The 27883-nt window shown below is 40.2% G+C and overlaps 1 protein-coding gene across 2 annotated transcripts; it reads right to left on the bottom strand.

Annotated features, from left to right (window-relative positions):
- Positions 1 to 299: 299 nt before the first annotated feature.
- Positions 300 to 26406, bottom strand: znf335.S (zinc finger protein 335 S homeolog). 2 transcript variants are annotated; one of them, XM_018238375.2, is made up of 28 exons: positions 26259 to 26405; positions 18852 to 19964; positions 18552 to 18741; positions 18338 to 18409; positions 17778 to 17990; positions 17265 to 17378; positions 16861 to 16986; positions 16590 to 16788; positions 16197 to 16374; positions 15963 to 16075; positions 14405 to 14423; positions 12693 to 12809; positions 12538 to 12614; positions 8782 to 8942; positions 8462 to 8682; positions 7083 to 7191; positions 6898 to 6989; positions 5848 to 6107; positions 5379 to 5451; positions 5082 to 5258; positions 4074 to 4216; positions 3822 to 3895; positions 3663 to 3733; positions 2968 to 3045; positions 2384 to 2467; positions 1832 to 1897; positions 774 to 855; positions 300 to 691 (listed from the first exon to the last, which is right to left on the bottom strand). In XM_018238375.2, the coding sequence occupies exons 2-28, from the start codon at positions 19926 to 19928 to the stop codon at positions 591 to 593; spliced, it is 4287 nt and encodes a 1428-aa protein (XP_018093864.1). In that variant the 5' UTR covers positions 19929 to 19964; positions 26259 to 26405; the 3' UTR covers positions 300 to 590. The 2 variants fall into 2 exon arrangements, 1 of the variants encoding a protein (XP_018093864.1); XR_005964515.1 differs by lacking the exons at positions 300 to 691; positions 774 to 855; positions 1832 to 1897; ... (1 more) ...; positions 2968 to 3045; positions 3663 to 3733 and having other exon boundaries at positions 4074 to 4244; positions 26259 to 26406.
- Positions 26407 to 27883: the final 1477 nt, after the last annotated feature.

The raw sequence follows: 27883 nt of genomic DNA, 5'->3' as shown, positions 1-27883 counted from the left end.
GAAAGGATAAGAGGCCAGAGCATGGCACCCAGGAATAACAGGCACCTAGGGTCTCTGGCCAGAAATTCATACAACAAGGTGACAGGGAGGGATTACTCTGTATTGCGATTATCTATGTTCTACAGAAGATTATGTCCCAAATCTGCCCTGATCCTTATTAATCTTATAAAGAGAGTGGGAGTCAGATCACAGATGAAATGTTTTCTCTGCCCCGGCACAGTGTGTGGGTAAAGTGATGGTGTAGGCAGCAGCTGCATTTAATAACACCGCTGCCAGCTTCCTCCACTTTCACTTTTTAATAACTGAAATGATTTATTTTTTTTTGTACATTTTGAAAAAATTCAAGAGCAGCTGTTGGTAGAAACCACCCTGTATTGCATAAAACAACCACATTTACACATGCGTCACATAACGGATGAGGTAAACTGTAGCAAAATATATATTATCTTCTGCCCCAAAATCATCCAGTAGTTATAAGGCGGCAGTTGGTTAGGTACATTTTATACAGAATAAAACAAAGTGCATTGAAAGGCATTGCTGTAGGGATTCAATCCCAGCACAGGCCGATGTCAGCCCCAGCAGAGATGTACTCATTCCCCTAATGTGATAATATCATATTCAATCTCTTGCAGGAGAGGCTGCTCCGTCTCTGTACTGAACACCGTCTGGGCCATCGCTGCATCTGCCACGGCTAGAAGAAATATAGTGAGTAAGCAAACAGCAACCACCACATGCATAGCAGGCGTGTATCAGTCACACATGATGAGATTTACCTGTAACAGCAGAGTGTGCTGCAGCTTGGAGCTGTTCTTGGGTTATGAGCTGCTGAGAAGGGGACATGGGGACAAAGTGGATCTGCAAAAAGCAACTCCATAGTTAGAATGCAGAATTGGTACCAAGTTATTTAAATACTGTTGGTTGTGGTGCATTAGTGCAGCTTCTATTTAGTGGTGCCAGGCAGAATAGAATACTAGTGACTAGTATAATTTTGTTTTTAATTTTTCTTTATATTTGCCCAATATAAATATTAATATGTGAATGCATAGTTATTACCCTATTACTTTGTTTTTCCCTTCCTATTATGATGGTGCTACAATTCTCCACTTAGTACAGCATTAAACTGTAATGTTCAGAGTCTGGCTGGCCGAGAATGTTCTTGCACCATAGCCCCCCCTGCTGTGATATAAAAGTAGTCAGTAGAAGGCACACGCAAGCTTAGAATATTCCAGTATCAATGGGGGTGTGGACAGTTAATATCCGAAAATGGAATTGTGCAAAAATGCAACAGCATTTATATTCTGGCACAAGATCTAGGACAGGGGTAGGCAACCTGCGGCTCCGGAGCCTCATGCGGCTCTTCATCCCGCTTGCTGCGGTCAGTCTTGCGGCTTTGCCTGTCACATCGTCTATACAGCCCTCGCACCTGCTGGCAGCTCAAAAAGCCGCCAGCAGGTGCGAGGGTTGTATAGACATCCCAGGCAAGACCGAGCAGTAGCAAGATGATTCATCATGGTCCTTACCGCGGTCGCACACTCAAGAGAGAAGCCTCCAGAGTCCAACTGCAGCAGGTGCGAGGGCTATAGATGTGGATGTGACACATATTTTAATGACGTCTATAGCCCTCACCTTTAAACAGATGAGAACACTAGCATTTAATAGGGCTATTCAGTATTTAATTTATTTCAAAGTAGGCCTACAAATTGCACTTTTGTTGTTGTAACAGTTAAAATTAAAAAAAAGGTTAAAACTTTTAAAAGTTTATAAGCGGTGTTGTGTTTTTTGCGGCTGCAGACTTTTTCCTTATCCATTTTTGGATATAGGGAATAGTTACCTGGGGTTCTTGCAGGAAAGGGGTGCCTGATTCATACTGAATGTGTGTTATCTGACCATCCTGAACCTACAAGACACAAAGAAGGAAAAACCAAAAAGAGTTACATCACTATTAACAGCATGTGCATTTCTAGCAGGCGATAAACACATACAGGCACAATGCAGAGCTGCACATTTTTTTTGCTGAAAGCAAACCAATAGGCTGATAAAGCCGGAAAACTATCAGCTGATGCAGAGAAAGTCAAAGTAAATCTAGGTATAAAAAAAAATCTTCTGACCCAGATACTACATGATGCTTCATTTCACCAGCATATGTTGACTATAGGTAAAATCTGATGGTGGATTAGACCGGATTCTCATTTGTTCCTAATGATTACATTTCAAAGTTGCATCTTGAGGTTTTTCACCAGAACAGACAGTGTGCAAATTCCTGGCTGGCAGGCAGGTCAGGACAAAGAGAAAAAGCCTTCTTGCAAATTTCTTGCTGCTACATTTGTTCCAAAGAAAAGATGCAGTTCAATGGTTTCTTGAACTTATAAAAAAAAATATATACCTGAATATGATGTCCATCTGGTAACACAACATATCCCTGGGGAATTAGGTGGGGAATATCTTCCTGAGAAATGATGTACTGTACCTAAACAGGGGGAAGGAGATAGAGAAGGATAAATGTTAAAGGATGTGCAAGTGAGAGGCAGGAAGGAATATCAATCAATTGACCAAATACTGGATTAAGCAAGAGAATATAAAACAGGGTTAGAAATCATAAGCACCGGTTTAGAATTGGTTTAGAGCAGTGATCCCCAACCAGTAGCTCGCGAGCAACATGTTGCTCTCCAACCCCTTGGATGTTGCTCCCAGTGGCCTCAAAGCAGGAGCTTATTTTTGAATTTCAGGCTTGGAGGCAAGTTTTAGTTGCATAAAAACCAGTTGTACTGCCAAACAGAGCCTCAATGTTGGTTGACAATCCCCATAGGGGCTACTAAATGACCAATCACAGCATTTATTTGGCACCCCAAGAACATTTTTCATGCTAGTGTTGCTCCCCAACTCCTTTTACTTCTGAATGTTGCTCACGGGTTCTAAAGGTTGGGGAACCCTGGTTTAGAGAGAGGCTAGAGGTTATGATCTTGTTACCTGGTTATCTGCAGTGACCAGCTGTTGCAGGGTCTGTCCATCAGCAGTTGTGATCTCTTGAATATAAGCTGTATCTTCCTAAAATCACAAAAAAAGATGTGCGGGAAATGAGCTGAATCCAACACTTACAACATCTGAAACTAAAGCATGGTATGACCTATGAAAAGTGGAGTAATGGTCCCCATAGACGCAAAGATTTTTCTTGCCAAACGCCCGTTTTTAGCGAAGTCCGACCAATCCTTCGAAATTATCATGTGGTTAGTGGGATTTGAACGATCGTACATCTTATCATTTTTCGGCCGACATCTGTCAGAAAATTGATCGGCCAGGTTAAAAAATCTTTATCGGTCTCAGTGCAATCTATCTATGTCTGCAGGGCCAAGCAGGCAGCCTTCAGTTTTGCTGGCAATATCGCCTGAAATAGTCTTTTTAGTTGATGGACACATCTTACATTTAAACGATTGTTTCAAAATATTCGTCGTCTCACGATAATGATTGGATCTTTTAAAAATCTTTACATCTATGGCCAGCTGAAGAGTTGGACAGTAATGTAGCTAGAATATTGCCTAAAAGAACCAGCTAGAAGACAGACTTGGGATGACTTCATAGAAAGAACCAAGCAAAGTACAGGAAATTTGAGGAGGGAGGATCAACATTTAGTCACAAAGTTATAACTAAATTTCTGTCCTGCAAACCTGGCTTCCCATGTTTTCCTCTTGAGTCATGAAGATGTGTTCCTCTTCTAGTGATGGACCAGGTGTCAGCTCTGCAAATACAAAATGCAAACAGTATTGGGTCCTACATCTCACCTTACAACCTCTTTCTTTTAACAAATTTCTCCCTCCCTTCCTCACCTTCATTCTGCCCGTTGTTCTTTCCTTGATGAAGCCTCTGGAGGTGGAATTTCATATGAGCTTTCCTAGTAAACCTGAAATGGATAATAAGGTCACATAAAAAAAAGATGATTATCTTAAATGTGAAAAAGCATGCAGGTGCAGATGAGGAGAAAATTAAAATAGATGTGAGAGCAGCACAAGAATCAGATGTAAGTGGAGAGAACTGGTAAGGAAATGTATAAGAGGAAAACTGGAACAGACCATCCTCACCTCTGCCCACATACGTGGCACGAGTGTGGCCTTTGGTTGGTATGTATCATGGAATGCCTACGCAGATCCCTCTTATTTTTGCAGGCAAAACTGCATTGATCACATCGATGAGGTCGGCGATCGCTATGCACAGACATGTGATTCTGAAAGAGGCCACACATTGAGGGACAGCTGCAGGACATTGCAGGAAACAGTAGGCAGGAAGAAAGAGGAGATATAAGCAGAAAACGGAATGGAAAAATGAACACTTGTGGCACAAGTGTCTATTTTGATGTATGTACTTTTGACCTTCATGTGTTTACAGATGTATGTAGATTCTTTTGGGACAAGGGATGTACAGCTACTCAATCAGATGTTTCTGTGTGGAGCCCTTCATATACAGTTGGCTGCAGAAATTGTGTGTTGTTTCGTACCCAGTTTTAGAGGGTCATTCTCCTGTCAACACCAGTTAACTCTAAAGAAATGTCTTTAGAGAGGTGAAATCAAGAGCATGTTATTGTTGTAATCTGAACTTGTGTGAGATAACCCTTGAGCACTGAAGGTAATTGGCTGGAAAGCACTAAAACCCCTCTCCTGCTAACTGGACCTTGCTAGGCCATGGTTTGCCCCGAGAGGAATAGCATTCATCAGTTTATAACCCTTAGAACAAGATGGGCAGGCTGTGTGTTAAAGCACAGGCATCAGTTTATTGGTGACTAAAGACTTGCTAAAACCCCTCTCCATTATCACCCACACCCCAAATCCAAGGCATTTGGGAAAGGAAATGCCACTGGTTTCCCCTGGGTAAATTCTAACTCATAAACCAAGGCTCGAGGTCTGCAAAAACCCCTTCTATATTTTCTAATTCTAGCTATAAATCCCAGAAAGTAGATCCAATGGTCACTACCAAGAATTTGTGGGTGCACTGGAGCTAGAGATTTTAAGTTTTCTAATTACACCAATATGGTAAGGACTCCGCCACTGCCGAGGTGAAGGAAGAAGGAAGGGTGCAATACAATGCATTCTTACCCGCACTTCTGGCCAGTTAGCAGCAGTAAAAATGCAGTCTGGGCATTTAAACCCACCACTTGGCACATGTGCTCTCTTGTGAATCTCCATCTCAGACCTACCCAAAAAGGTAGAACCACAAAGCTTACAGCAAAACTTCTTGGCTACAGGGGCAGCAGGAGATTGATCTGAAGCATGCTGAGGAAAAAATACAAATAAGTGCACAGTGAGCGCTAGGTGAATGGGAGTGTGCAAATTATTTAAGCATTCCACATAGGACGCTGAGAAACGAAAAAATGTTACAAAATTAGGCCTCACCTCAGCTTGCTGGGATTTGTGCAGGATTTTGCCCTTTATGTTTTCTCCTAGCAATGTTGATCCACTGGTTTCACTGCAACCAAAAATAGAGAATTTGAAGATTGTTAGGAATCCAGTGCCACCACCCTCTCTTCTTTAACCTGATCGGATTGCTTTCTACCCCAGTTAGCTATTGATCAGAAAGTCTGTGTATGGGTCCAAATATACTGTCCTCAGTAGTTAGCTGTCTTGCTACATTTGTTCTAAAAAACCATTACTAGTCATAAGAGACCCCCATAGACTCCAATGGGTTAAAAAATAATACATCGCTTAAACAACAAATTTGTCCCCATAGACTTCACTTTCTATACATTCAACCACCCAAATAAACCTTTTCTGCATCTATTCTATATCTATTCTAGATTCCTTTCCCTTTTCACTGTTCCATCTTCAGGCCCAATTCAACATTCCTCTCCTACGTGGTTCACACCTGCACAGTGAAGTCGGAATATTTTCAGAGTTTATTAAGCTGTATTCAGCAGTTGTGAAGGTATTGTCGATAGTGATCTGCTGTATAGCCCCTTCATATCCAACCTCTTCAACTTCTGCATCCTCAAAGGCGGCCTCTTGCACACTTGTCACTTCATTTCCTTCCATGTGTAGAGTCAGGACCTGAGCCATGTGGGGTTCATGAGCAATGCTCCGAGAGTTCTGAACCTCTCCACTGGAGCCAGCTTGTACTACGGCCACCTGGGAAAAACAGTGTTGCCCACACACATACAATTTATACAATATTCTGTGCATACAGACAGGGGGATACACAGTGACACAGTGGGTATATAAAGGGGCAGTATATGACTTGTGCTGAACAGATTTTTTTGCCTATTTTTTTATAAAGCAATAATAGATAATGGTTTGCTTTCACACGTAATACCTCCCCTGCAATAAGCAGAGTTAGTTCAACTAGAGTGAATGGGCTTATAGTATAAATATCCCCTTCCCTGCACCCCTTTATTCTGACTGGCACGGTTTAAAGAAAAGTTCTTCCTTTCGGCAGGGCACTTATCTGCAAGAACCACAAAACATGGAGTGCTTTTTTCCCTGTTTAGATCAAAAAATTACAAAATAGTAGATTTTTATTAAAAAAAAAAAAGGTATGTTCAGCATAAGCCTTATTCTTAAAACTGAAGTTGAACATGTTGGGCTTATTGGCCATAAATTTAGCTATGAGCCCCCATAGTCTGCCTGTAGCTTCATAATCCCCTTAGAAGACGATGATGTGATATAATGTCCCTGCAAGGCATTCAGCTGGCTTTAGTAGGCAGTGACTGGCCCACCGGGATGCCAGGTAAACTACTGGTGGGAGCAGGTGTCAGTGGGCCCTCTTGTTTCTTACCATTTAGCCTATTTTATGGTCATTCCCTATTTCTTTATGGGAAAAAATTGGCCACAGATTGGCCACTCTCTGCTGTAAACAAGTTATTAGAAATGAACCTTACATTGCAGACAAAAGAACCAGTCCAGGACTATCCACACATACCTGCAGAGGGCCTCCTGTGCCTTCCCTTCGAGTGCTCATATTCAAGAGCAGATCAAGAGCAGCCCGAGTTGCATATTCTTCCCCTTCCTCGCCTGCAAAAGAGAAGATGGAGATTACATGTTTGTGCTCCTGTAAAGATACATTTTACATTGGCTCATACCCTACAACAGGCCCAAAAGTCCCACCTTGTTCATATATGATGGTAGCAGCTCCAAGTCCACTTTGTGATTGCTCCTCAGCTGGTGGCTGTGTTGTAGGCTGGAGTATTTGATAAGTAAGCTCTGCTCCATCCATCTGTTCAGGAACCAGGTATATTATGTCACAGCTATTTTTGATCTACAGTTCCACCATATTCCTAGCATAGACTCTATCTCTATCAGCTTGTCTAGATTTTTTTCCCTATCATCCTAGTCTGTCACCATCTTAAGCATTTATTTAAACAACCTGTTTAAAGGAAAACTAAAGTTGGGAAAAAAAAAAAACTGTAGTTGATAAATATAGTTGGTAAATTTGTAATATACTTAAATTGAGCCCCTGGCCACCTAAGCCTTTAAACCACCCCAATTTAACCTTTTTGCTTTCCCCGATCCATCCATGATGCAAGGACAAATATTACTAGCTATATACTTTTTAAAGGCATTAGTTCCTCTTTAAAGGGATACTGTCATGGGAAAAAAAATTTTTTTCCAAAATGAATCAGTTAATAGTGCTGCTCCAGCAGAATTCTGCACTGAAATCCATTTCTCAAAAGCGCAAACAGATTTTTTTATATTCAATTTTGAAATCTGACATGGGGCTAGACATTTTGTCAATTTCCCAGCTGCCCTATGTCATGGATCAACACTATTAACCGATTCATTTTGAAATTTTTTTTTTTTCCCACGACAGTATCCCTTTAAGTTTTATTTCTCCATAGTGTTCCCCCCACCCCCAACCATTCAAGTTTCAGTCTGAATTCCCTGTGTCATGCATTTCTTACACTGTTGCTTTAAGTAAATGTACTGAATTATTTATGTTTTATTATATTGCTTATTGTTTTGGTACCTGTGCCTTTGCCAAGAGTCTTTAACTCAGCCGCAATGCTCTCATTAAAGGGTGCCTGTTGGCCACAAATATTATCCCCAAACAAAGGTGTGGGCTAATAGAGTCTGCACTCCGGTTGGAGTAGTTTTTTAAAAAAAATAAAAATTGCCCCATGTCGTACATAGTGGAAGCACATAATGACATCATGCGCATATTGAGCAAGTCACGGCATTCGCTCATTATGCCCCAACATGGCTGCTCGTACTGGGAGCTCCCTCACGGTGTGGGTGGCTTAGCACTGGTGGGAGGCAATTTAAAAAAAATTGTGTTAACCCCAACTGGAGTGTGGGCTCTATTAGCCTGCACCCGACAGGTGCCCTTTAAGCCTTCTCCAGTTGATGTTGGTATGCCAGAAGAAATAATTCATTTTCTGCTGGAATCTTTCCCTGCCAACCCCAGGTAACCCTACAGCTAACATTTTATTAACCTAATCTCACCTTCTCCCCTCCAAGGCTCCCCTACTCAGCTCCACTCTCCTTACCACCATTTCCTGAGCTTTGTTCCCCGACTGTTCATGCTGCTGCTTCAGCTCCTCAATTTGCTGCACAGAAAAAAAAGGTCTTCTACGACTTGGAGTTTCCTCAGGGTGTCTCTGTGACCAATCACTATACAGGAGTGGATGTCGGCTTTGCACATGGAGCCGAAGGTTCTTCTTGTGTTTGGTAGTAAAGTGGCAATGGTCACATGCAAAGGGCTTCCCACCTAAGAGTAACAAACCGCGACCAATGACTTTGTTAGACTTCCCTATAAGCATATGTATTTGGGCACAAAGATAAAATATGGACCTGGTAATCTACCAACCTGCATGTTTTGTGGCCATGTGGGACAGCAGAAAGTCCTGTCGGTAGGTGTGGTATTTGCACTGACTACACTTGAAAGGCTTGTCGTTCATGTGAGTTAGTTGGTGTTTTAGGAGTTGCTTACGATCCCCACAAATATATTCACAGAACTCACACTTGTACCTGTGGGAAAATGTAGATGGTTAAATGCCTCAATTACCCTCACGAAGGAAACAATGTTTTGGGTTTTTTAGCGAAGTGCCTCCCCCACCCCATGTCCCATGTCCGTCCACATCCATTTTTATTACATATAATAAATTTACACCGTTTCCTATATTTATTCCAGGCAGTCCTTCACCGTCTGTAAATTAAACAGAGACCCTAGCTTAAAGGGGTTGTTCGCCTTTAGGATCAGGGCACACAGGCAGAATCGAGGAGATTACAAATCTCCTCTTCTTTGGGGCAACTGATCTCCCCAAACTGCCTCCCCTGCCTTCCCGCCGGCTAAAATGTAAATCGCCGGCGGGATGGCACTCGGAGCAATTCGTTTTCTGAAACTGCCCTTATGAGAAGAGTAGTCACCCCGATTTCGCCGGGCGACTAATCTCCCCGAATCTGCCTGTGTGCCCTGACCCTTTTTTAACTTCTAGTATGTAGAGTGCTATTTTGTGACAGTTTTCAATTGATCACTTATTATATGCAGTTTTTTAAATGATCTTTATATTCAGCAGCTCTCCGTTTTGTAATGTCTGCAGCTATCTGGTTGCTAGGGCCCAATTTCACCTAGCAACTAGGCTGTGGTTTGAGGTCAGTGACCCCCATTTGAAAGTGGGAAAGAATCAGAAGAGGAAGGCAATAAAATTAAAAACTATTAAAAATAAAGACCAATTGAAAAGGTGCATAGAAGTTAAATTGAAGGTAAACCCGCTTTAAAACTCTAAACTGGAGAAATGCAGTGCAAGAATATAGATAACTCAAAAGTCTCAAAACATTTTCATTTGGGTCTTAGGATACAACTGACAATATTACATGAAGGGTTAAATTCAAGGTACACTGCCCCTTTAAAGTGTTGTGTCTAAAAAGCTAAGGTAGAAGATTATTATAGCTTGGTTTCTATATTAAAAATAAGAGTGGTTTTTATAACCGAGAAGAAGAAAAAAAAAATCTTATTTTAGAACATTAAAGACCTGAATTGGCATAAATAAAGCAGGAAACAGATTGGGAAAATCCAGCACTTAACTGAATCCCACCATCTGGGGACAGCTGAAATAACACAGAGTTACGCAAGTCCTGAGCTCCAACCATCTCACTACAACACATTCCTGCCGCTGTCATCACTTACAACTTTCTCAGGGTTATTTACCTTAACTGAAAGGCATGCCTAATAAATCTCCTTGAAATCTTGGTTGATGCAGTTAATGGTTTTATACAGGTATAGGACCTGTTATCCAGAATGCTCAGGACCTGGGGCTTTCCGGATAATGGATCTTTCAGTAATTTGGATCTTCACACCATAAATCTACCCAATAGGCTGGTTTTGCTTCCAGTAAGGATTAATTTTACCTTAGTTGGGATCAAGTACAAGCTACTGTTTTATTATTACAGAGAAAGAGGAAATTATTTTTTAAAATTCAGATTATTTGGACAAAATGGAGTCTATGGGAGACAGTCCTTCTGTAATTCAGAGATTTCTGGATAATGGATTCCCATACCTGTACTGCTATGTGGGGGGGGGGGATATAATCTCAATGGCCAGGGATTAGTGGGAAGGGGTTAGGAAGTTGGTATCTGTGAGTATGCGGTTGCTAAAGGTTCTTTTTATAACAATGGGTCAAATATAGTTTCGGTCTCAAGTCTCCCCTGTGAATTGTAAGCTTTGGTGAGCAGGAACTTCCAATCCGAATTTGATTCAGTTTGACATACTATGAAAGATCCCAGTTTGCCGGTAATTATTGTAAAGTGCTGCACAACTTCCTGGTGCTATAATAATAAATACTAACTATGATTTCTTCTTGACTTTTACCCACTACAGTGGTTTATATAGCCAATGGCTGCAGGCCACTAAAATTCGAAATAAACCTATCCAGTCAGAAGAAAAGAGTTGAACGTTGCAGCTGCACTCGCAGAAAGCAATACAATGTACATATGTGCTCGGTTATCCGAAATCTCAATTTTACATTCCCTTATTTTACGTTTTCCCTTATTTAGTAGTTTTTTTGTGGTCCCACCGATATATTTTGCATAAAACATTCCCTTGATTTTACATTTTTTCCAGATTTTACATAATTTCTTTCAGGTCCCCTAAAAAACGGAGAATGGGGGTTTCTACTGTTTTGGTACTTTAAAGGGATGGTCCACCTTTAAGTTAACTTTTAGTATGTTATAGAATGGCTAATTCTAAGCAACTGTACAATTGGTTGTCGTTATTTTTATTTTTTTTTATAGTTTTTAAAACTATTTCCAGCTTTCAAATGGGGGTCACTGACCCCATCTAAAAACAAATGCTTTGTACGGCTACAAATGCATTGTTATTGCTACTTTCTAATTAGGGATGCACTGAATCCACTATTTTGGATTCGGCCGAACCCCTGAATCCTTCATAAAAGATTTGGCCGAATACCGAACCGAATCCTAATTTGCACATGCAAATTAAGGGTGGGAAGGGGAAAACATCTTTTACTTCCTTGCTTTGTGACAAAAAGTCACGCGATTTCTATCCCCATCCCTAATTTGCATATGCAAATTAGGATTCTTATTCAGTTCGGTCAGCAGATTTTCCCGAATCCTGCTGAAAAAGGCTGAATCCCAAGCTAAATTCTGGATTCGGTGCATCCCTATTTTTAATAAAGATGCACCGAATCCAGTATTTGGTTCGGGATTCGATCTTTTTCAGCAGGATTCAGATTTTGCCGAATCCTTGTGCGTGGCCGAACCCGAATTTGCATATGTAAATTGGGGGGGGGTAGGGAAATCACGTTACTTTTCGTCACAAAAGAAGAGTTTTTTCCACTTTTTCCTTTCCTGACATGCATATACAAATTAGGATTCGATTCGGTATTCGGCCGAATCTTTCACCAAGGATTCGGCCGAATCCCAAATAGTGGATTTGGTGCATCCCTATTTCATTCATCTTTCTACTCAGGTCTCTCCTATTCAAATTCCAGTTTCTTATTTAAATCAGTGCCCGGTTGCTAGGGTAATTTGGACCCTACCAACCAGATGGCTGAAACTGCAAAGCTGCTGAATAAAAAGTTAAATAACTCAAAAACCACAAATAATAAAAAAAATGAAACCCAACTGCAAATTGTCTCAGAATATGATTTTCTACACCACATTAAAAATGAATTGAAAGCTAAACGGCTGCTTTAAGCTACAATGCTCTAAAGTGTAAGCCTTTCAGGTACCAGGCTACTCTCTGCAACTGCATTAATCTCACTATAGATTATAGTTGGGGACTGTCCCTCCATTTGTTTTTCCTCTCAATGAAATATTAACAGGCAAATGTATAATTACATAAGTTCGCACAATCTGCAAAGGTTTTACTGGCTCACCTTGCAATTTTTGTCTTGCCTATGTTGCTATTCTCTCAGACTGGCTGGCCATAAACTTATTTATAACCTTCCATAGTAATCAACTTACAAGACGCCAGATGGTTTAATCTTACAGAAAGGGGGTGGGTGTTAGGGGTTATCCAAAATGGATATAACATCTGCAGTAACAAAGTCTTTACAAAGGGACAGGTAAAAGTCAGACAGGTTTGTATATGTGAGACACTTACCTGCTCTTTCCCACGCACTGCAGGTGAGTCAGAAGGTGCATCTTAAAGGTGTAACGCTTTTTAAAGGCTTTGCCGCACTGCAGGTAAAACAGAAGCTATTGAGAACACATTACCAGCATTTAAGTGCACCAATAAAATACATGCGAGGCGCTTACCTTATCACACATGTGAGGTTTCTCAGCACTGTGTATCTTCATATGTTGTGTTAACCTCTTTTGCATGGTGTATATACGGCCACAAACAGGGCATGGGTAGGAAGCTGGTTTTGAAGTCTGCATGGAAAAACACAGAGATGCTGTGGCTCATTACAGAAGAGGCCACTTAAATGGGTTGTTCACCTTTGAGATAACTTTTAGCATGATGTAGAGAGTGATATTTGCAATTGGTTTTCATTATTTATTATGGAAGGTTTTTCAGTTATTTAGCTTTTTATTTAGCAGCTCTTCAATTCTCATCTTAACCAATCTGGTAACTAGGGTCCAAATTACCCTAGCAACCATGCATTGATTTGAATTAGAGACTGGAAGATGAATAGGAGTCTGAATAGAAGGATTAGTAATAAAAAGTAAAACTAACAATACATTTGTAGCCTTTATTTTTTTAGAAGGGAGTCAGCGATGCCAATTTGAAAACTGCAAAGAGTCAGAAGAAAAAGGCAATTAACTATAAAATAATAAATAATGAAAACCAATTGAAAAGTTGCTTAGAATTGGCAGTTCTATAACATAATAAACTTTACCTTAAAGGTGAACCACCCTATCTATCCATAAAACCGGTGAAATTATTAAAAAATAAGGGCCGCCCTCTGGGATCATAAGATTCACTGTGCACACAAACACACCAAATAAACCATACATTTTAGGTCACATGAGCCAATTAACAGACAGAGTTTTGTCTTTTGCTTCCACACCTTTTACAGTTAGAGCTGCAGTATTTCTGGTCAGGTGATCTCTTAGGCAGCACACAGACCATCACGAAATGTTGGTTCAAGAGAAAAGATGTAAAAGGGCAGTTTAACCGTTAGAACCCCGTGTGCAACATTCAGAAGTAAAAGGAGTTGGGGAGCAATATTAGCATGAAAAATGTTCCTGGGTGCCCAATAAGGACTGTGATTGGCCATTTAGTAGCCCCTATGTGGATTGTCAACCTACATTGAGGCTCTGTTTGTCAGTACCCCTGGTTTTTATGCAACCAAAACTTGCCTCCAAGCCAGGAATTTAAAAATAAGCACCTGTTTTGATGCCTCTGGGAGCAACATCCAAGGGGTTGGAGATCAACATGTTGCTCACAAGCTACTGATTGGGGATCACCGATATAAACTATAGTAGCGTTTCTGAAGGAAACACACCAGTTTTACCAGTGCAAGGAAACCGTACATAACATTTTAATTCCTTCAAAGCACTTTAATTTTTACTGTTACTGTTCCTTTAAATATAGCAAGTGCTTTCCTCAGGACCATCCGCTTTTAACAGCAATTAATAATGCTAGAGGGAGGTAAGCATCATACGGTCTACTGTAGGAAAATCACCAATAAAGAGTCTTGCGCTTGTCTGTTGCTTTAACCTTCTTCTTCAGGGATTGCTATGCGACCTTGGCCTCACTAAACCCCCCACGAAACAACAGAAACTGGAGTGGTAAATATCCCTGTAGAAATCAGTCTCAAGTCGTGGTAGCAGGTGATGTTACATGAGGATAAGGACTCTTGAGGACACAGGGGGACACAAGAGCAGACAGGGATGGAGGAGGCAATACCATGCAGTTAAGGTATAAGCAGTGTTGCTAATCATCAGCACATCTACTGGCAGTCAGTAGAATGAGGTCAGAGTTCTGCGAGGCAAAGCTTAAATATTGGGTTTGATGTTTTTACCTTCTCAGATTTCTTCTTCCTAAAAAATTAAAAATAAAAAAAAAAGGAAGAAAAAGGTGGAGAAAGAAGGAAATTCCATTATTGCACACAGTTTGTAGGGAATAAAACACTCACCACATAAAATTGGCGTGTGTTATTTATTTCTTGTAAACACCGGTATCAAAGACTTCCAGTCTAGCTTAAATGGGTTATTCACCTTTGAGTTCATTTTTTTTTTTGTATGGCGAAGGAAGTGATATTCTGAGACAATTTGCAATTGATTTTCATTTTTTATTATTTGTGTTTCTTGAGTTATTGAGCTTTTTATTCAGCAGCTCTCCAGTTTGCAGTTTCAGCACTCTGGTTGCTAGGGTGCATATTACCCAAGCAACCATGCACTGATTGGAATAAGTGACTGGAATATGAGTAGGAGAGGGCATAAACGGAAAGATGAGTAATAAAAAGTAGCAATAACAACATATTCGTAGCCTCGCAGAGCATTCGTTTTTACAAGGGGTCAGTGACCCACATTTGAAAGTTGGAAAAAGTCAGAAGAAGAAGGCAAATAATTTAAAAAAAACTATAAAAAATAAATAATGAAGACCAAAAAGTTGCTTAGTATTGGCCATTCTATATCATACTAAAAGTTAACTTATAGGTGAACCACCTCTTTAAAGGGGTGGTTCACCTTTTTTTTTTTTTGAAAGATAAGTTTTATTTCCTTTTGAAACGCACAGAAATTATACATACATAACAAACAGTTAAGCAGACTGTTTCATACAAGGTACATGAAATGGGTACAAAACACAAGTTGACTCAGAGCATAATAAAATAAACATTGCTATAGGATAGAGGTGGACATCTGCTGGGGTGATTCACCTTTAACTTATTTGCCATTATATTCTGCCTCTTTGCAGCTCTCACATGGGGGGGGAGGGAGGGGGCACTGACCCCTGCAGCCAAAAATCTATTGCTCTGTGAGGCTGCAATTTTATGGCTCGCTTATACTCAGAATAAAAAGCTAAATAACTCAAACACCACAAATAAAAAAAAAAAAAAAATGAAAACCAATTGCCGATTGTCTCAGAATATCCATCTCTACATCATACTAACAGTTAACCCTCACTCACAAGATTTCAATGTAGTACTGTAACTAAAAAAATATAAATAAAGCCAGTGACCCAAACTGAACCACTGACAAGATCAGATGACAAACGGCTACCGTAATTACATTATTTTAACTCGTATAAAACTACTAATTGTGATGAGTACTGTATGCAATGTTCAAGCAGAATAAATCCATGCCATTACAGTTTTGTGCCTGAGGCAAAGGGACATGTCCAAGGTCAAAGACTTCATTAGGAAATTAACCTAGGCCTCGCTGAGCGAAAGTGAGTTAACCACTGAGCTGTGTATTAATCTTGCTGCAGGCACTGGTGTATCACATTGATCTATTTTTTTAATAAATGCAAATAATTAAAGGGGACAGAAAAAGGTTTTTGGTAACAGGACTTAAAAGACAGAAAATGCTTAAACTCGCTGTACAAAAGAGGATAGCAGCAAGACCGCGCCGACTTACCGATCTTCTCTATGCACAGCTGAGTGTCTGACCACATCCTTTTTGTAAACACTTGTGTACTCACACTCTTCACATTTGTATGGTTTGATCCCCTTGTGATTAAACATGTGCGCCTAGTGTAAAACAGATAAAATAGCAGTTGTCAGACTAGCCTCATGTTGTGTCTAATCTCATGCACCAACCTTGTGTTAGATATCCTTGTATCAACCTACCCAATCACACAGTTTCACTCACCTTAAGTGAAGACCAACGTCGGCACTGATAACTGCACTGCTGACACTGAAATGCTTTTGGGTCGTTACCAACATGCGACGTCACATGAAAAGTAAAATCATCATGTGTAAGGAAGCTGGAACCGCAAATTCTGCAGATGAAGGGCCTGAGAAGACATTTACTAGGCACTCTATAAACCCTGTGGGAAAAGAGATGATCATGGTCCGATTTGCACCATTTTATTCTATGCTGATCATATACCATAAGCTATACCTAATTACCATTAAAATCTAGTTAAGGAAAATAATTATATAAAAAACACTTCTCATGTAACAAATCATACACTGAAAATGTCTTCCGTTATATTTTTACTTGACAAATATATTCTTCACTGCACTTTTCCTTATAACTCACCGACTACCTCTGAATCTACGGTACTTTTTTCCGTGAAGGTGTTTAGGAGGGCGGCCTCGCATTCTCTTAGGTGGACTCTGCTCCTCAGGCATTGGCAAGGAAGCAGGGTCCTTGTTCTCAAGGTCAGAGTTTGTAACACCCTGGTCTGTCTGGCTGTCGTTGCTGGATATTGGGATGGGAGCACTGTCTAGTTTAGGACCTGCAGGTACAATATGATTAATATCAACATCATAGCAAATGGACAGTGTGTAAGTAAGAGGACATTTCTGACCATCAATCCGAGGAATCTTGCGTGGGCGACCTGGCTTCCTACGTGGTCTCTCTTTTATTAGTATTCCATGAGTTGATTCTACGTTATGGTTTGGTGTATCTTCTCCTGGGCTATAATCACTGTCATCTGAAAGAATGTACAGGTATTAATAATAAGTGGTTATTCAATTTTTCAGTTAAGAGGGAAGTAGGTAATGTAACTTTTTATCCTTTATCTTGGTATATCCATTACCAGGGCTGTTCAACTGGAAGTATGTGGGCCAGATAAGGTCCACCAAGAAATTTGTATGGCCCTAAGCATGACCAAGGTCTCCATAAAACTCTTTATATTACATTACTTTTTATAATCCAGCACCCAAATAAAAAGAATTGTTCAAAAACATGGAAAACAGTACTGCCCATTACCATTTTGGTCATCTATTGCACCAGCATCTACAATATCATCATCTTCTTCCTCCTCTTCCTCCTCTCTTGGCCTCACAACTTTCCCTTCATGGCTTCTCTTCTCTTCTCTGGAAGCTGAAAAAATAATGTCAAGTTCATATATTCTCTAAAGTGTTGGAATCATTTATGAACCTTGCACTTAGCGAGTTGTCTTGACTGAATTTATAAATAATCATTGCCCATTATCAAAAGGAATATTTAATTAAATATTAAACAATATGATTGGATATGAATCTCAATGATACGATTTTATTGAAAATGTCTTGAAATCCTATAAGGAATTGTGAACGTATTCCTGCTTTACTTGGACTTTGTCAACAACTGTCTTTTACACCACAAGCCATGTTTAACCCAAATATTTGGTTCTGCAAAATCATAACATTGCTTATAACATGCACAGTATATGTGTCAGTAAAACAACCCATGTGCAAACCAGGACGCATCTGGATTTGGTGTTGCGCAGCACTCCAATACCTGGTTGAACATGGCGCTCTCTCACATGACGAAGCAAGGTAGGTTTGGATGTGCTCTTGTATTTACACATCTTACACTTATATTGCTGCACAAAGACCACTTCCATCATCCCCTCTAAACTTTCTGCATCAGCCATACTTTCAGAAGCACAGGAAGAGCCATGGGATTGGTAGCGTTCACCAACAGGCACAGAAGTCACCGTCATGGAGGAGGCTGCAAAATATTTAAGAACCATTACCCATAAAACATTATCTCACATACCTTATGTGAAACATTTGACACAACGTTTTGTTTATCTCCAGGCTCAACACTTGAAAAAATTACCATTACCCATAATTACGCCACATACTACATTTGGAAGATAAGGGTAAGCAAGAGCCCTACAGATTTTGTTAAACTCCCACAAAGGATGAAGCACAATGCAACTCTAATTCCAATTAACATATACAGTATGTTTAATTATAGAAGCCTATGGTAAATTTTGAACTGTGTCAGTGCATTTATATAAAGATTGTGATCAACAACTCATCACACATGCACCCAATCTGCACAATACTCACTATTATCTTGCTCCTGAAGGATCAGGTATTGGGTGATAGAGTTACTGCCTTCAGGGTTTGTCACAATACAGCCTGGAAACAAAGATCTTTTTAAACATTTCATATAATGAAGACACAGAAAATCTAACATGGGGAAGTGAGTAGTAATAAAAGACATGCATAACACACATTAGAGTGGGTGATGAATAAATTAAGAGAGTTTGTATTCTCTTACCTTGAATGATCTGGGGATTGATAGAAGCATTAATGATCCCATCTACAGAACTGGTGGAAAAGGCTGTTGCTGTTGTGTCCGACTGAACCAGAATGGAGTTTGAGCCCTCAGAGAGAAGGGACTGATAAGAATTACTTGCTTCAGACACAGAACATGGGATAGATGGTACTGGCACACTTGAGATCTTCTCCTACAAACAAATACACCTTAAAATAGTCAACAAATAATAGGATTCATATAAGAAGAGAAGTTTATAGAAAAAAAAACACAAACAACAAGAATAGGAATGGTGGCATTTACTGGATAACTACGGTATGGGATGTCTCTGTGCATTTTCTGGGTAGCGATGGTTATTGAGCTAGGTCTTGTGGCCAAATCTTGGATATAGATGTGATCTGAAGAACTCTGAACAATGCCAGGTTGCCGGACAGCCATGTTTTTTGAGCTCTGAGCTGAAAAAGTATCTATGATGCACTCGTTCTCTAAAGTCCTTCTCTCGTTTGGATCCTGAACATTGACATTGCTTGGCTTCCCACTCTCTATAATGCTTTTCCGCATCTTGAAGTCCATTTCATGTGCAGGTTCCATGTTCAACACTTGTGTGGCCATATTATCTACTCTTATACTCAGCTCTTGAGAGTCCATTTTATCTGCATGTTGGCTTACAGTTTGGGAACCCATATCTTGGCTCTGTGTCACATCTGTGTCCTGTGTGTAAAGTGGGCATTGGCTTATGGCTTGGCTGTTTGTATCAATATCATCTGGCAGAGTTACAGTTATTTCCATACTGCCTGGGATCTGCTTTACAGTTTGTTCTGGAGAGTTCATAGCATGACTCATGTTATGAAGTGTTTGTATTATAGCCAGTTCCAGAGTGTCCATGTTGGCTGGGTTCTGTTTTAGATCTTCTTGTGAACTCAAGGGATTTTCAATGTCTTTTGGTGTTTCACTTGTATCAAGCTCCTGGGTGCCAGTATTGCCTGGGCTTTGTTCAGCGATCTCTTGTGTGTTTTCCTCATCTCTAATTTCATTTATATGAGATTCATGCAAGTCCAAGCTACCAGAATTATGTCTTATTTCCAGCCCTTGCCAACCTAAATGATTGTGATCTGGCCTTACATCCAGTTTTATATCTGGATCCTGAGTGCATGCTTTATTTTGGCTCTGTATATTGACTGACTCAGTCAAAGGGCTGTCCATCTTATGGCTTCCTAAGCTACTTATATCCTGTACCATGATATCCGTGTTGCCCAGTTCCGAGGGAGTCATTTGTTTGGTGGCATCTAGTGGTTCAAGGAGAACATGCACAGTATCAGCACTAGAGCCATTGATGCACAAGGGTTTAGTGGATTGCTTCTGAACAGATGACTCTTCCATGACCAGCCCTTCGCCATCCGTTTCAAAATAACATCTCTAAAGAGAAATTAAAGATTAGGGTCATAATAATAAACAAATGGGATGATTATGCTGATCACATGAAAAGTGACATACAGGTGTGTACAGGCTTTAAAATGGTTTCTGCTTTGCCTTTAGGCTCTAAAGAGACTCTTATAGATGACCTACTATACAAAGAGGAAGTACTACATAAAAGAGTGGAAAGCCCCTAGAAAGAAGCCCAAGGCACGAGGAGATGTGGATAGTCTGGTCTATGTGACAGTGTGTATGAATCACTACTGAGGAAGTGAGCAGGTTCCAGGTGTGACTCAGACCCAGCGTCTACTTCCACATCAAACAATCACATGTAAATACATGCCTAGCTCTCTCTCCAATGACTAGCAATTATACAGAAGGGTCTGGGCAATTGCAAAACAGCAGAGACCAGGCCCTGCAGATAAACAGATTTTCAGCTGTTCCTAAAATAGATATATGTTTTTTTCTGGGAGGAGGGTGGTCATAACAAGCATAAAGCATCCACCAAATCCACTATTTTAGGATTAGGCTGAATCCTTTGTGAAAGCTTTGGCCGAATACCAAACCAAATTCTTATTTGCATATGCAAATTGAGGAAATAAGGGGAAAAGAAAACCCCTGCGTCAGAAAAATGTTTGACTTCTTTCTTTGTGTGGGGGGGGTTTGTGGATGCACACCTAAGGCCAATTTCAAAAAGTATAATTTCAAAAAGTATAATTAATATACTTATCAATAGTAATATTGATAAGCCACCATACCACGTCAAGGTAAAACCCCACATGGTGGAGATGTTTACATAAAGAATTGTTACTACAGAGAGGTAATGTTCCTTTTTTACTATGACTAAAGATAAATAAGTTAGGGACCACCATGTGGGGTTTTACCTTGACGTGGTATGGTGGCTTATCAATATTATGATCATAACTTTGTAACAAAAAAACCCTGTTTCAAAATTACATGCACTTGCATATTTACTTGAATCATTTAGACAGGGCTTTAAACTTTTTGAAATTGGCCTTAGGTGTGCATCCACAATCTCCCCTAGTCTTGTATTTGCCAGGAGCTTTGGCTAAGCTCATGTGGTTATTGCACCCTCATACCCACCCCTTTTTTACTTTTGGTGGTCCCCCTCACTTGTTGTGCCTTGGTTTGTGCAATCTGTCTCCCTTAAAAGCCATAGATGCTAGCGGCATGGGAGGATCTAGCCGTGAAAAAACCAACGTCCCATTAGACACTTCTCTATGTACACACACTTATTGTGTCCTTCATTTATTTCTCTTTTACACCCTTTCATTCTATGCTTACTTTCATACATACTCCCAAATACACATACACTTTCCCTTACCACTACCATACACACTTTTACATTTCACTTACACATGTATACACACTATTGTGCAACTGCACATATCACTCTACTTTGTCTTTAATTACAACACCTGACTTCTACTTTTCTAAAATGGGCGTTGGTTAAGGCAGTTTCTCCCACTTAAAAGCCGCTTAGCAGTTGGCGGGTGAAGATTTAGCACAGAGTTTGAAACCAAAGCACAGGAGATGTTTACATAAAGAATTGTTACTACAGAGAGGTAATGTTCCTTTTTTACTATGACTAAAGATAAATAAGTTAGGGACCACCATGTGGGGTTTTACCTTGACGTGGTATGGTGGCTTATCAATATTATGATCATAACTTTGTAACAAAAAAACCCTGTTTCAAAATTACATGCACTTGCATATTTACTTGAATCATTTAGACAGGGCTTTAAACTTTTTGAAATTGGCCTTAGGTGTGCATCCACAATCTCCCCTAGTCTTGTATTTGCCAGGAGCTTTGGCTAAGCTCATGTGGTTATTGCACCCTCATACCCACCCCTTTTTTACTTTTGGTGGTCCCCCTCACTTGTTGTGCCTTGGTTTGTGCAATCTGTCTCCCTTAAAAGCCATAGATGCTAGCGGCATGGGAGGATCTAGCCGTGAAAAAACCAACGTCCCATTAGACACTTCTCTATGTACACACACTTATTGTGTCCTTCATTTATTTCTCTTTTACACCCTTTCATTCTATGCTTACTTTCATACATACTCCCAAATACACATACACTTTCCCTTACCACTACCATACACACTTTTACATTTCACTTACATATGAATACACACTATTGTGCAACTGCACATATCACTCTACTTTGTCTTTAATTACAACACCTGACTTCTACTTTTCTAAAATGGGCGTTGGTTAAGGCAGTCTCTCCCACTTAAAAGCCGCTTAGCAGTTGGCGGGTGAAGATTTAGCACAGAGTTTGAAACCAAAGCACAGGAGATGTTTACATAAAGAATTGTTACTACAGAGAGGTAATGTTCCTTTTTTACTATGACTAAAGATAAATAAGTTAGGGACCACCATGTGGGGTTTTACCTTGACGTGGTATGGTGGCTTATCAATATTATGATCATAACTTTGTAACAAAAAAACCCTGTTTCAAAATTACATGCACTTGCATATTTACTTGAATCATTTAGACAGGGCTTTAAACTTTTTGAAATTGGCCTTAGGTGTGCATCCACAATCTCCCCTAGTCTTCTTTCTTTGTGTGACAAAAAGTAAAGTGACTTTTTGGATTTGGTTCGGCCAGGCACTTGGATCGGCCATTATTTTATGCAGGGTGGTCAGCAACTGAAAAACTGTAGCTCAAGTTTGACAGACCAATCAGATGCTTGCATAAACAGCTATCCAAAAAATTATAGGTTTTTGCTTGTCATCCATAAGAAACGCAGAATGATTTCCTGAACGTGTTCTAAATCACATTTATTATTTGTGGATTTTAAATGTAGCTTTTTTTTATTCAGCAGGTCTCCAGTTTGCAATTTCAGCAATCTTGTTGCTAGGGTTCAAATTGCCCTAGCAACCATGCACTCCATGATTTAAAGAAGACACTGGAATATGAATAGGAGAGGCATGAATAGAAAGATGAGTAATAAAAAATAGCAATAACAATAGACTATACATACAAAAAATAAGCTTAAGGTGAATCGCCCCTTTGAGAATATATGCAACCTTATTTTAAAGGAGAAGGAAAGGCTAAAATTAAGTAAGTTTTATCAGAAAGGTCTATATAAATATACCAGTAAACCCTCAAAGTAATGTTACTCTGAGTCCTCTGTCAAAAGAAACACAACATTTATTTTCTTCTATTGTGTATACATGGACTTGTGCAGACTTCCTGTTGTCAACTTAAAAATCCAGGGCAGGGCTTGAGCATGCTCAGTTTGCTCCTCTTCCCCTCCCTCCTGTAATGTAAGCCCAGAGCTGAGTGAGCAGGGAAACTCAGGCAGGAAGTGATGTCACACCAAGAAAATATGGCAGCTGCTATCCTAAAGAGAGCTTCTACAGCTGTTTACTCAGGTATGGCAAAGCATTCTACATAATAAATAGTGCTATAACTTGCTAATCTATTGGCAATAAACTGCTTTGCTAGCTTTCCTTCTCCTTTAAACTAATCACCACCTAACCCAACGTTGGAACTCTAAGTGAAACTTGAACCCAAATACTCTGCTATATTGTAGCAACAGACAATATAAAGTATCAACTGCCATATAAACCAGTTACTCATCCAATTCCAACTTACTGTTCAAATGCACATGGAATTGACTATGTGTTTAGACTATGGGGCAAAAAAACAAAAAAAAAACAAAAAAAATCGTAACACTAACTTTTCTCCATGTACTGTATTCTATAACAACAACCGGTATGTATAAAAAGCCCTGCTCCCTGCCTGATTAATCAACATAAATGCCCTCCTTAACGTTTATATAAGTCTACTTATACTGTGACAACCTTGACTCAAGAGCCTGACTTCATGATGCATACCAAGTATATACTTCAGTAAACATTCTCTTGGGCTGCATTCATGAAGAACTGTGACTAGGAGAATAATTAACACTAGGGATTAGTGATGTGTGGGTCAGGGTTTCCCTGACCCGTACCCGACCATAACCCGCCCTGCTCCAACCAGTGCCCGCACACGCTTCCGGGGGTCCTTTTATAGACCCACCCTGCCAATGGCGTCACAAAAGGGGCGGGGCGAGCAGACGCAAGACTATAAAAACCGGAACCCGGAAGTCAGATGCCGGCATTTGAAGTTGGCCACCCGCGAGGAGCACCCATACATCACTACTAGGGATGTACCAAATCCAGGATTTGGCTTTTTTCGGCAAGATGCCTGGACGAACTGAATCCAAACAACCATGTCATTTTTCATCACATTAACAATGAGGTCAAAAAGTTTGTACCCACATGGGCTGTGAATGCGGTTCTCTTTCCCTCTCATTTCCAATTAGGGTTTGGATTCGGTTCAGTATTCGGCCATATCTTTCACAAAGGATTCGGCCAAATTATAAAATAATGGATTCGTTGCATCCCTAATTAACACACGTTATACCTATATACAGCAACATATTAAGTGCTGATGCAGTCAATTTGGAACAAAGAAAAATAAATAATCAATAGCACAACAATCACCTAATTCACCAAAGCATGACAGGTACATCATTATTTGTAGCACAGCCTGAGGTTGAAACTGAAAATAGGCCCTGGCAGTTGTAGAAGGTCAAACAGCCCACTACCAACCCAATAAATAGAGACTGTCAATGGCATCTTTCAGCAGGCTCTCTTGAATTTGCCAAAATCTACAGATTGCCATTCTGGGCCTCTTTACAAATTACTATTACTTATATAAAGCAGACCATTTCCATCATACCCTGTTGTTATTGTGCTCTACTAAAGATGTAACCCCTCACTGTTCCTACCTAAATTGCTGCTCTTCAACAACCTGCCATATGCATGGCCCAGAGCAGTCACTTGTATTTGGAACAACAGCGGTAATACTGGAATCAGAAGCATTTCTATTCTAAAATCATTGCTGGCAGTAAGGCAAAAAGTATCATATTAGTATCCAAGGATTCTTTCATAAGGCTCACGATAAAGGGAGACAACCAGGCCTGGACTGGCCATCTGTAAATTCTGGCAAATGGCAGAGGGGCTGTGTAAGCTGCCGCAGACAGTCACCATATATTGGACCTGTTGGGGGCCGTTTGTGCCTTTGTATACTTGAAATGTCAGGGCTTATTTTTCAGTCCAGACCTGAAGACCACCATCTGAAAAAGCTGAATATGTTAAAAATCCACATTGCATTCTATTCTTCACTAAGGTGACATCTGATGAGTCCCATAAAATGCTGCACATTGGGTACAGAATAAAACGCCTGGAGATGAGCACTAATTCCATCATTTCTCTCTGTATCATTGTCCCTTCCTCTTTGTCAGTATTGACTAAATTGTGCAGTAAAACATAGAGAGGGTCTCCACACCATAAAAATTATTACTCCCCACATTACGTGGCAAATGTTGTACCGCCCTGAACCCTCAGCATAGGGAGCGGACAACCGAAAGGATAAATCTGGAGCAGGCACTCAAATGAAGGCAGTCTTCCACCAAATTGTCAAAGCAAAGTGAAGTTTAATGTGTCCTACGCCTTACGCGTTTCAGGTCTTCAAAACTTAATCATAGGCTGTGATTAATCATCGTGTTGAAGACACGAAGTGCGTAAGGCGTGGGACACAATAAACTTTCACTTTGCTTTGACAAATTGGTGGAAGACTGCCTTCATTTGAGTGCCTGCTCTAGTATTGACTAAATTATCAGGCCTCATATAAATAGAATCTACACAACAACCACAGCTGCAGGATAGCGCAGTAGGCAGCACCTGATCTATCGTGTATTACTTTAATAGCATCACATTCAAATAAAAAACAGACCATGGCATTTCAAGCTTATAGAAGCCCAAACAGCCCCCAAAGACCCAATAGTGACTATATATCTATCTATGGCAGCCACTCTGGCAATTGCCAGAATCTACCGATTTCTAGTCTATTAATAACAGGACAAAATGTAAAGTGTCCACTAAAAGTAAATGTACAATGTCTCCTGGGTTACTCAGCTATTCTCAGATGTATGCAGCCTTAGACTAACTCGTTTTATTATCCACTAAAACACAGTAAAGCATAAAGGAAAGGTGGGAGCTGCTACAGAGTGGAGGCAATCTCCACACACTTGTAATGCATGAAGATGTGTAAGAGCAGAGGCAAGCGATATGGCAGCTACTATGTAATCTCATTTATTTTATAGCAGAAGCCTCCTGCTGCATGTTACTGTTAATAAGTTCCTAGAGAGCTTTGTTACTCGCCAACATTTTATGCCAATGAGTGGAGTGATTGAAATAAGAATGGGGCCTAATCATACCGCCTAACAGTCCCGCTTTCCGTGATTCTCAACACATCCCGCACTCCCCGGTCGCTGTTTAAATGTCCAGCTCCTGCCGGCCAGCTAATCCAGACGTCATGAAGCTCATGTCGCGAAAATATGACGTCACGTCATGAATATTAAAGCACGGTGACGCGTACGTAGCCCTTTTTAGTGGGGGGGCGTGGAGAGCAAGCGTGTGCGCTTCAGTAGCGCTTCAGTATAAAGCACTAGTTACACGCGGTAGTTTGTGTGCACTTTTCGACGCCTGTTTTTGTTTATTTTATTTTTTGTCTCTGCTCATAGCTCTGAGAAACAACAAATATATGGTTGATATGAATACCTTCTACTTTCAGAGTGTTCTTTTCAAATTTAACCAAAACGGGAAAGTGCAAACTAGGACGACAAGTGAGAGGTTATTTTCGAGCCGCCCCTCCTTTTATGTGTGTGTAAGGCAAGGGCCAGGCTTTTCACAATTTAAAATAGGGTGGCCATGGAGTTAGAGAGTGAATTTGATCAAAATAATAATAATCTTTTCTTTTACTGTGGTTCTAACTCTGAAGTGTTTGGGTTCCCTGTCAGTCCCACTGCAGAAAGTGCCAGGGCCTCAAAAAGGGCATTGGTAGGGTCGCCACCTTTTCTGGGAAAAAATACCGGCCTTCCTATATATTTATAATTTTTTCCTATTAATAACATTGGAATTAACCATCATTTTTACCGGCCAGGTGGCAACCCTAGGCGTTGGTGAAGACTGGTCGCAGGCGATTGGTTTGGCTCTTAAGTGGAGGAGTTAAGGCGGCCATAGATTTTTTTAAAGATATTTTCCTAGGAAAGCTGTGAGTAGCTGCCTGCTTGTCCTGCAAACAAATGGACAATGGATACATTTCACTAAACAATTTACTAATTTCAATGACTGAAATTGACCAAAAGTGATCTTGAGTTTTTGGGCTATTTTTTCTCCTGGCATCAGAGGGTGCAAGTTTAATAGCCAGATTTTTCAAAATTTTTACCAAAAGTAATTTTTTTTTCATGGTGGTTCGGAGGGTACCAGTTTTTTTGCAAACTCAACTTTCATCTGATTCAATAAAGGGGAACTCCACACAAATATAACGTAAGCTTTTTGATAAGTAAACATAATTTCATCATTTAAAAAATATGCAGACTTTACAAGATTTTTAATGGTTTGGAACAGTTCCCTAAGCCTAGCCCCCTGTTCTGCAGATCTGTTTGACTACTTTGAGCTGGCTGACTGATGTTACTTTGTATCAGCAGCCATCTGTCCTTAGCCTGCATCCTCCAAACCCCACTATTCCCTGCACAAGTAATTTCAATAAGGAATGGAACGTCACAGTGCAAAGCATTGTGGATTATTTAAATTGTGGAGAAGTTGTTTAACTTTAAGAATTCTATTCTATTTAACAAAGGGACTGTTTTACCTGGAACACTTGCTTTGAAGTTTAAAACTCCCAAACATGGTTGCCCTTTTATTGGCCATTACTGGAATCACCTGACTGTAGCTGGACAGAGTGAGACACCCACCATTCTCATCAGTCCCTGCCCCAGTGGAGCTTCCAGTCTTCGGTCCCTAACACATTTATACGTCCCAGGTTGATTTGGTCAGGAGA

Source organism: Xenopus laevis, chromosome 9_10S (assembly GCF_017654675.1).
Source record: "Xenopus laevis strain J_2021 chromosome 9_10S, Xenopus_laevis_v10.1, whole genome shotgun sequence".
In the NCBI taxonomy this organism is placed as follows: Eukaryota; Metazoa; Chordata; class Amphibia; order Anura; family Pipidae; genus Xenopus; species Xenopus laevis.
The sequence above is the reverse complement of the archived record's forward strand: the minus strand, read 5'-3'. Positions and strand labels throughout refer to the sequence as shown.

Bases quoted from the DNA above. Each gene is read 5' to 3' on its own strand.
- znf335.S (XM_018238375.2), bottom strand. From the start codon at position 19,928: ATGGAAGAGTCATCTGTTCAGAAGCAATCCACTAAACCCTTGTGCATC. The intron at 3,734-3,821 runs GTGAGGAAGGGA...TTGTATTTGCAG, and splicing joins GAACAACGGGCAGAATGAAG to AGCTGACACCTGGTCCATCA. The intron at 1,898-2,383 runs GTATATATTTTT...TGTGTCTTGTAG, and splicing joins CAGATGGACATCATATTCAG to GTTCAGGATGGTCAGATAAC.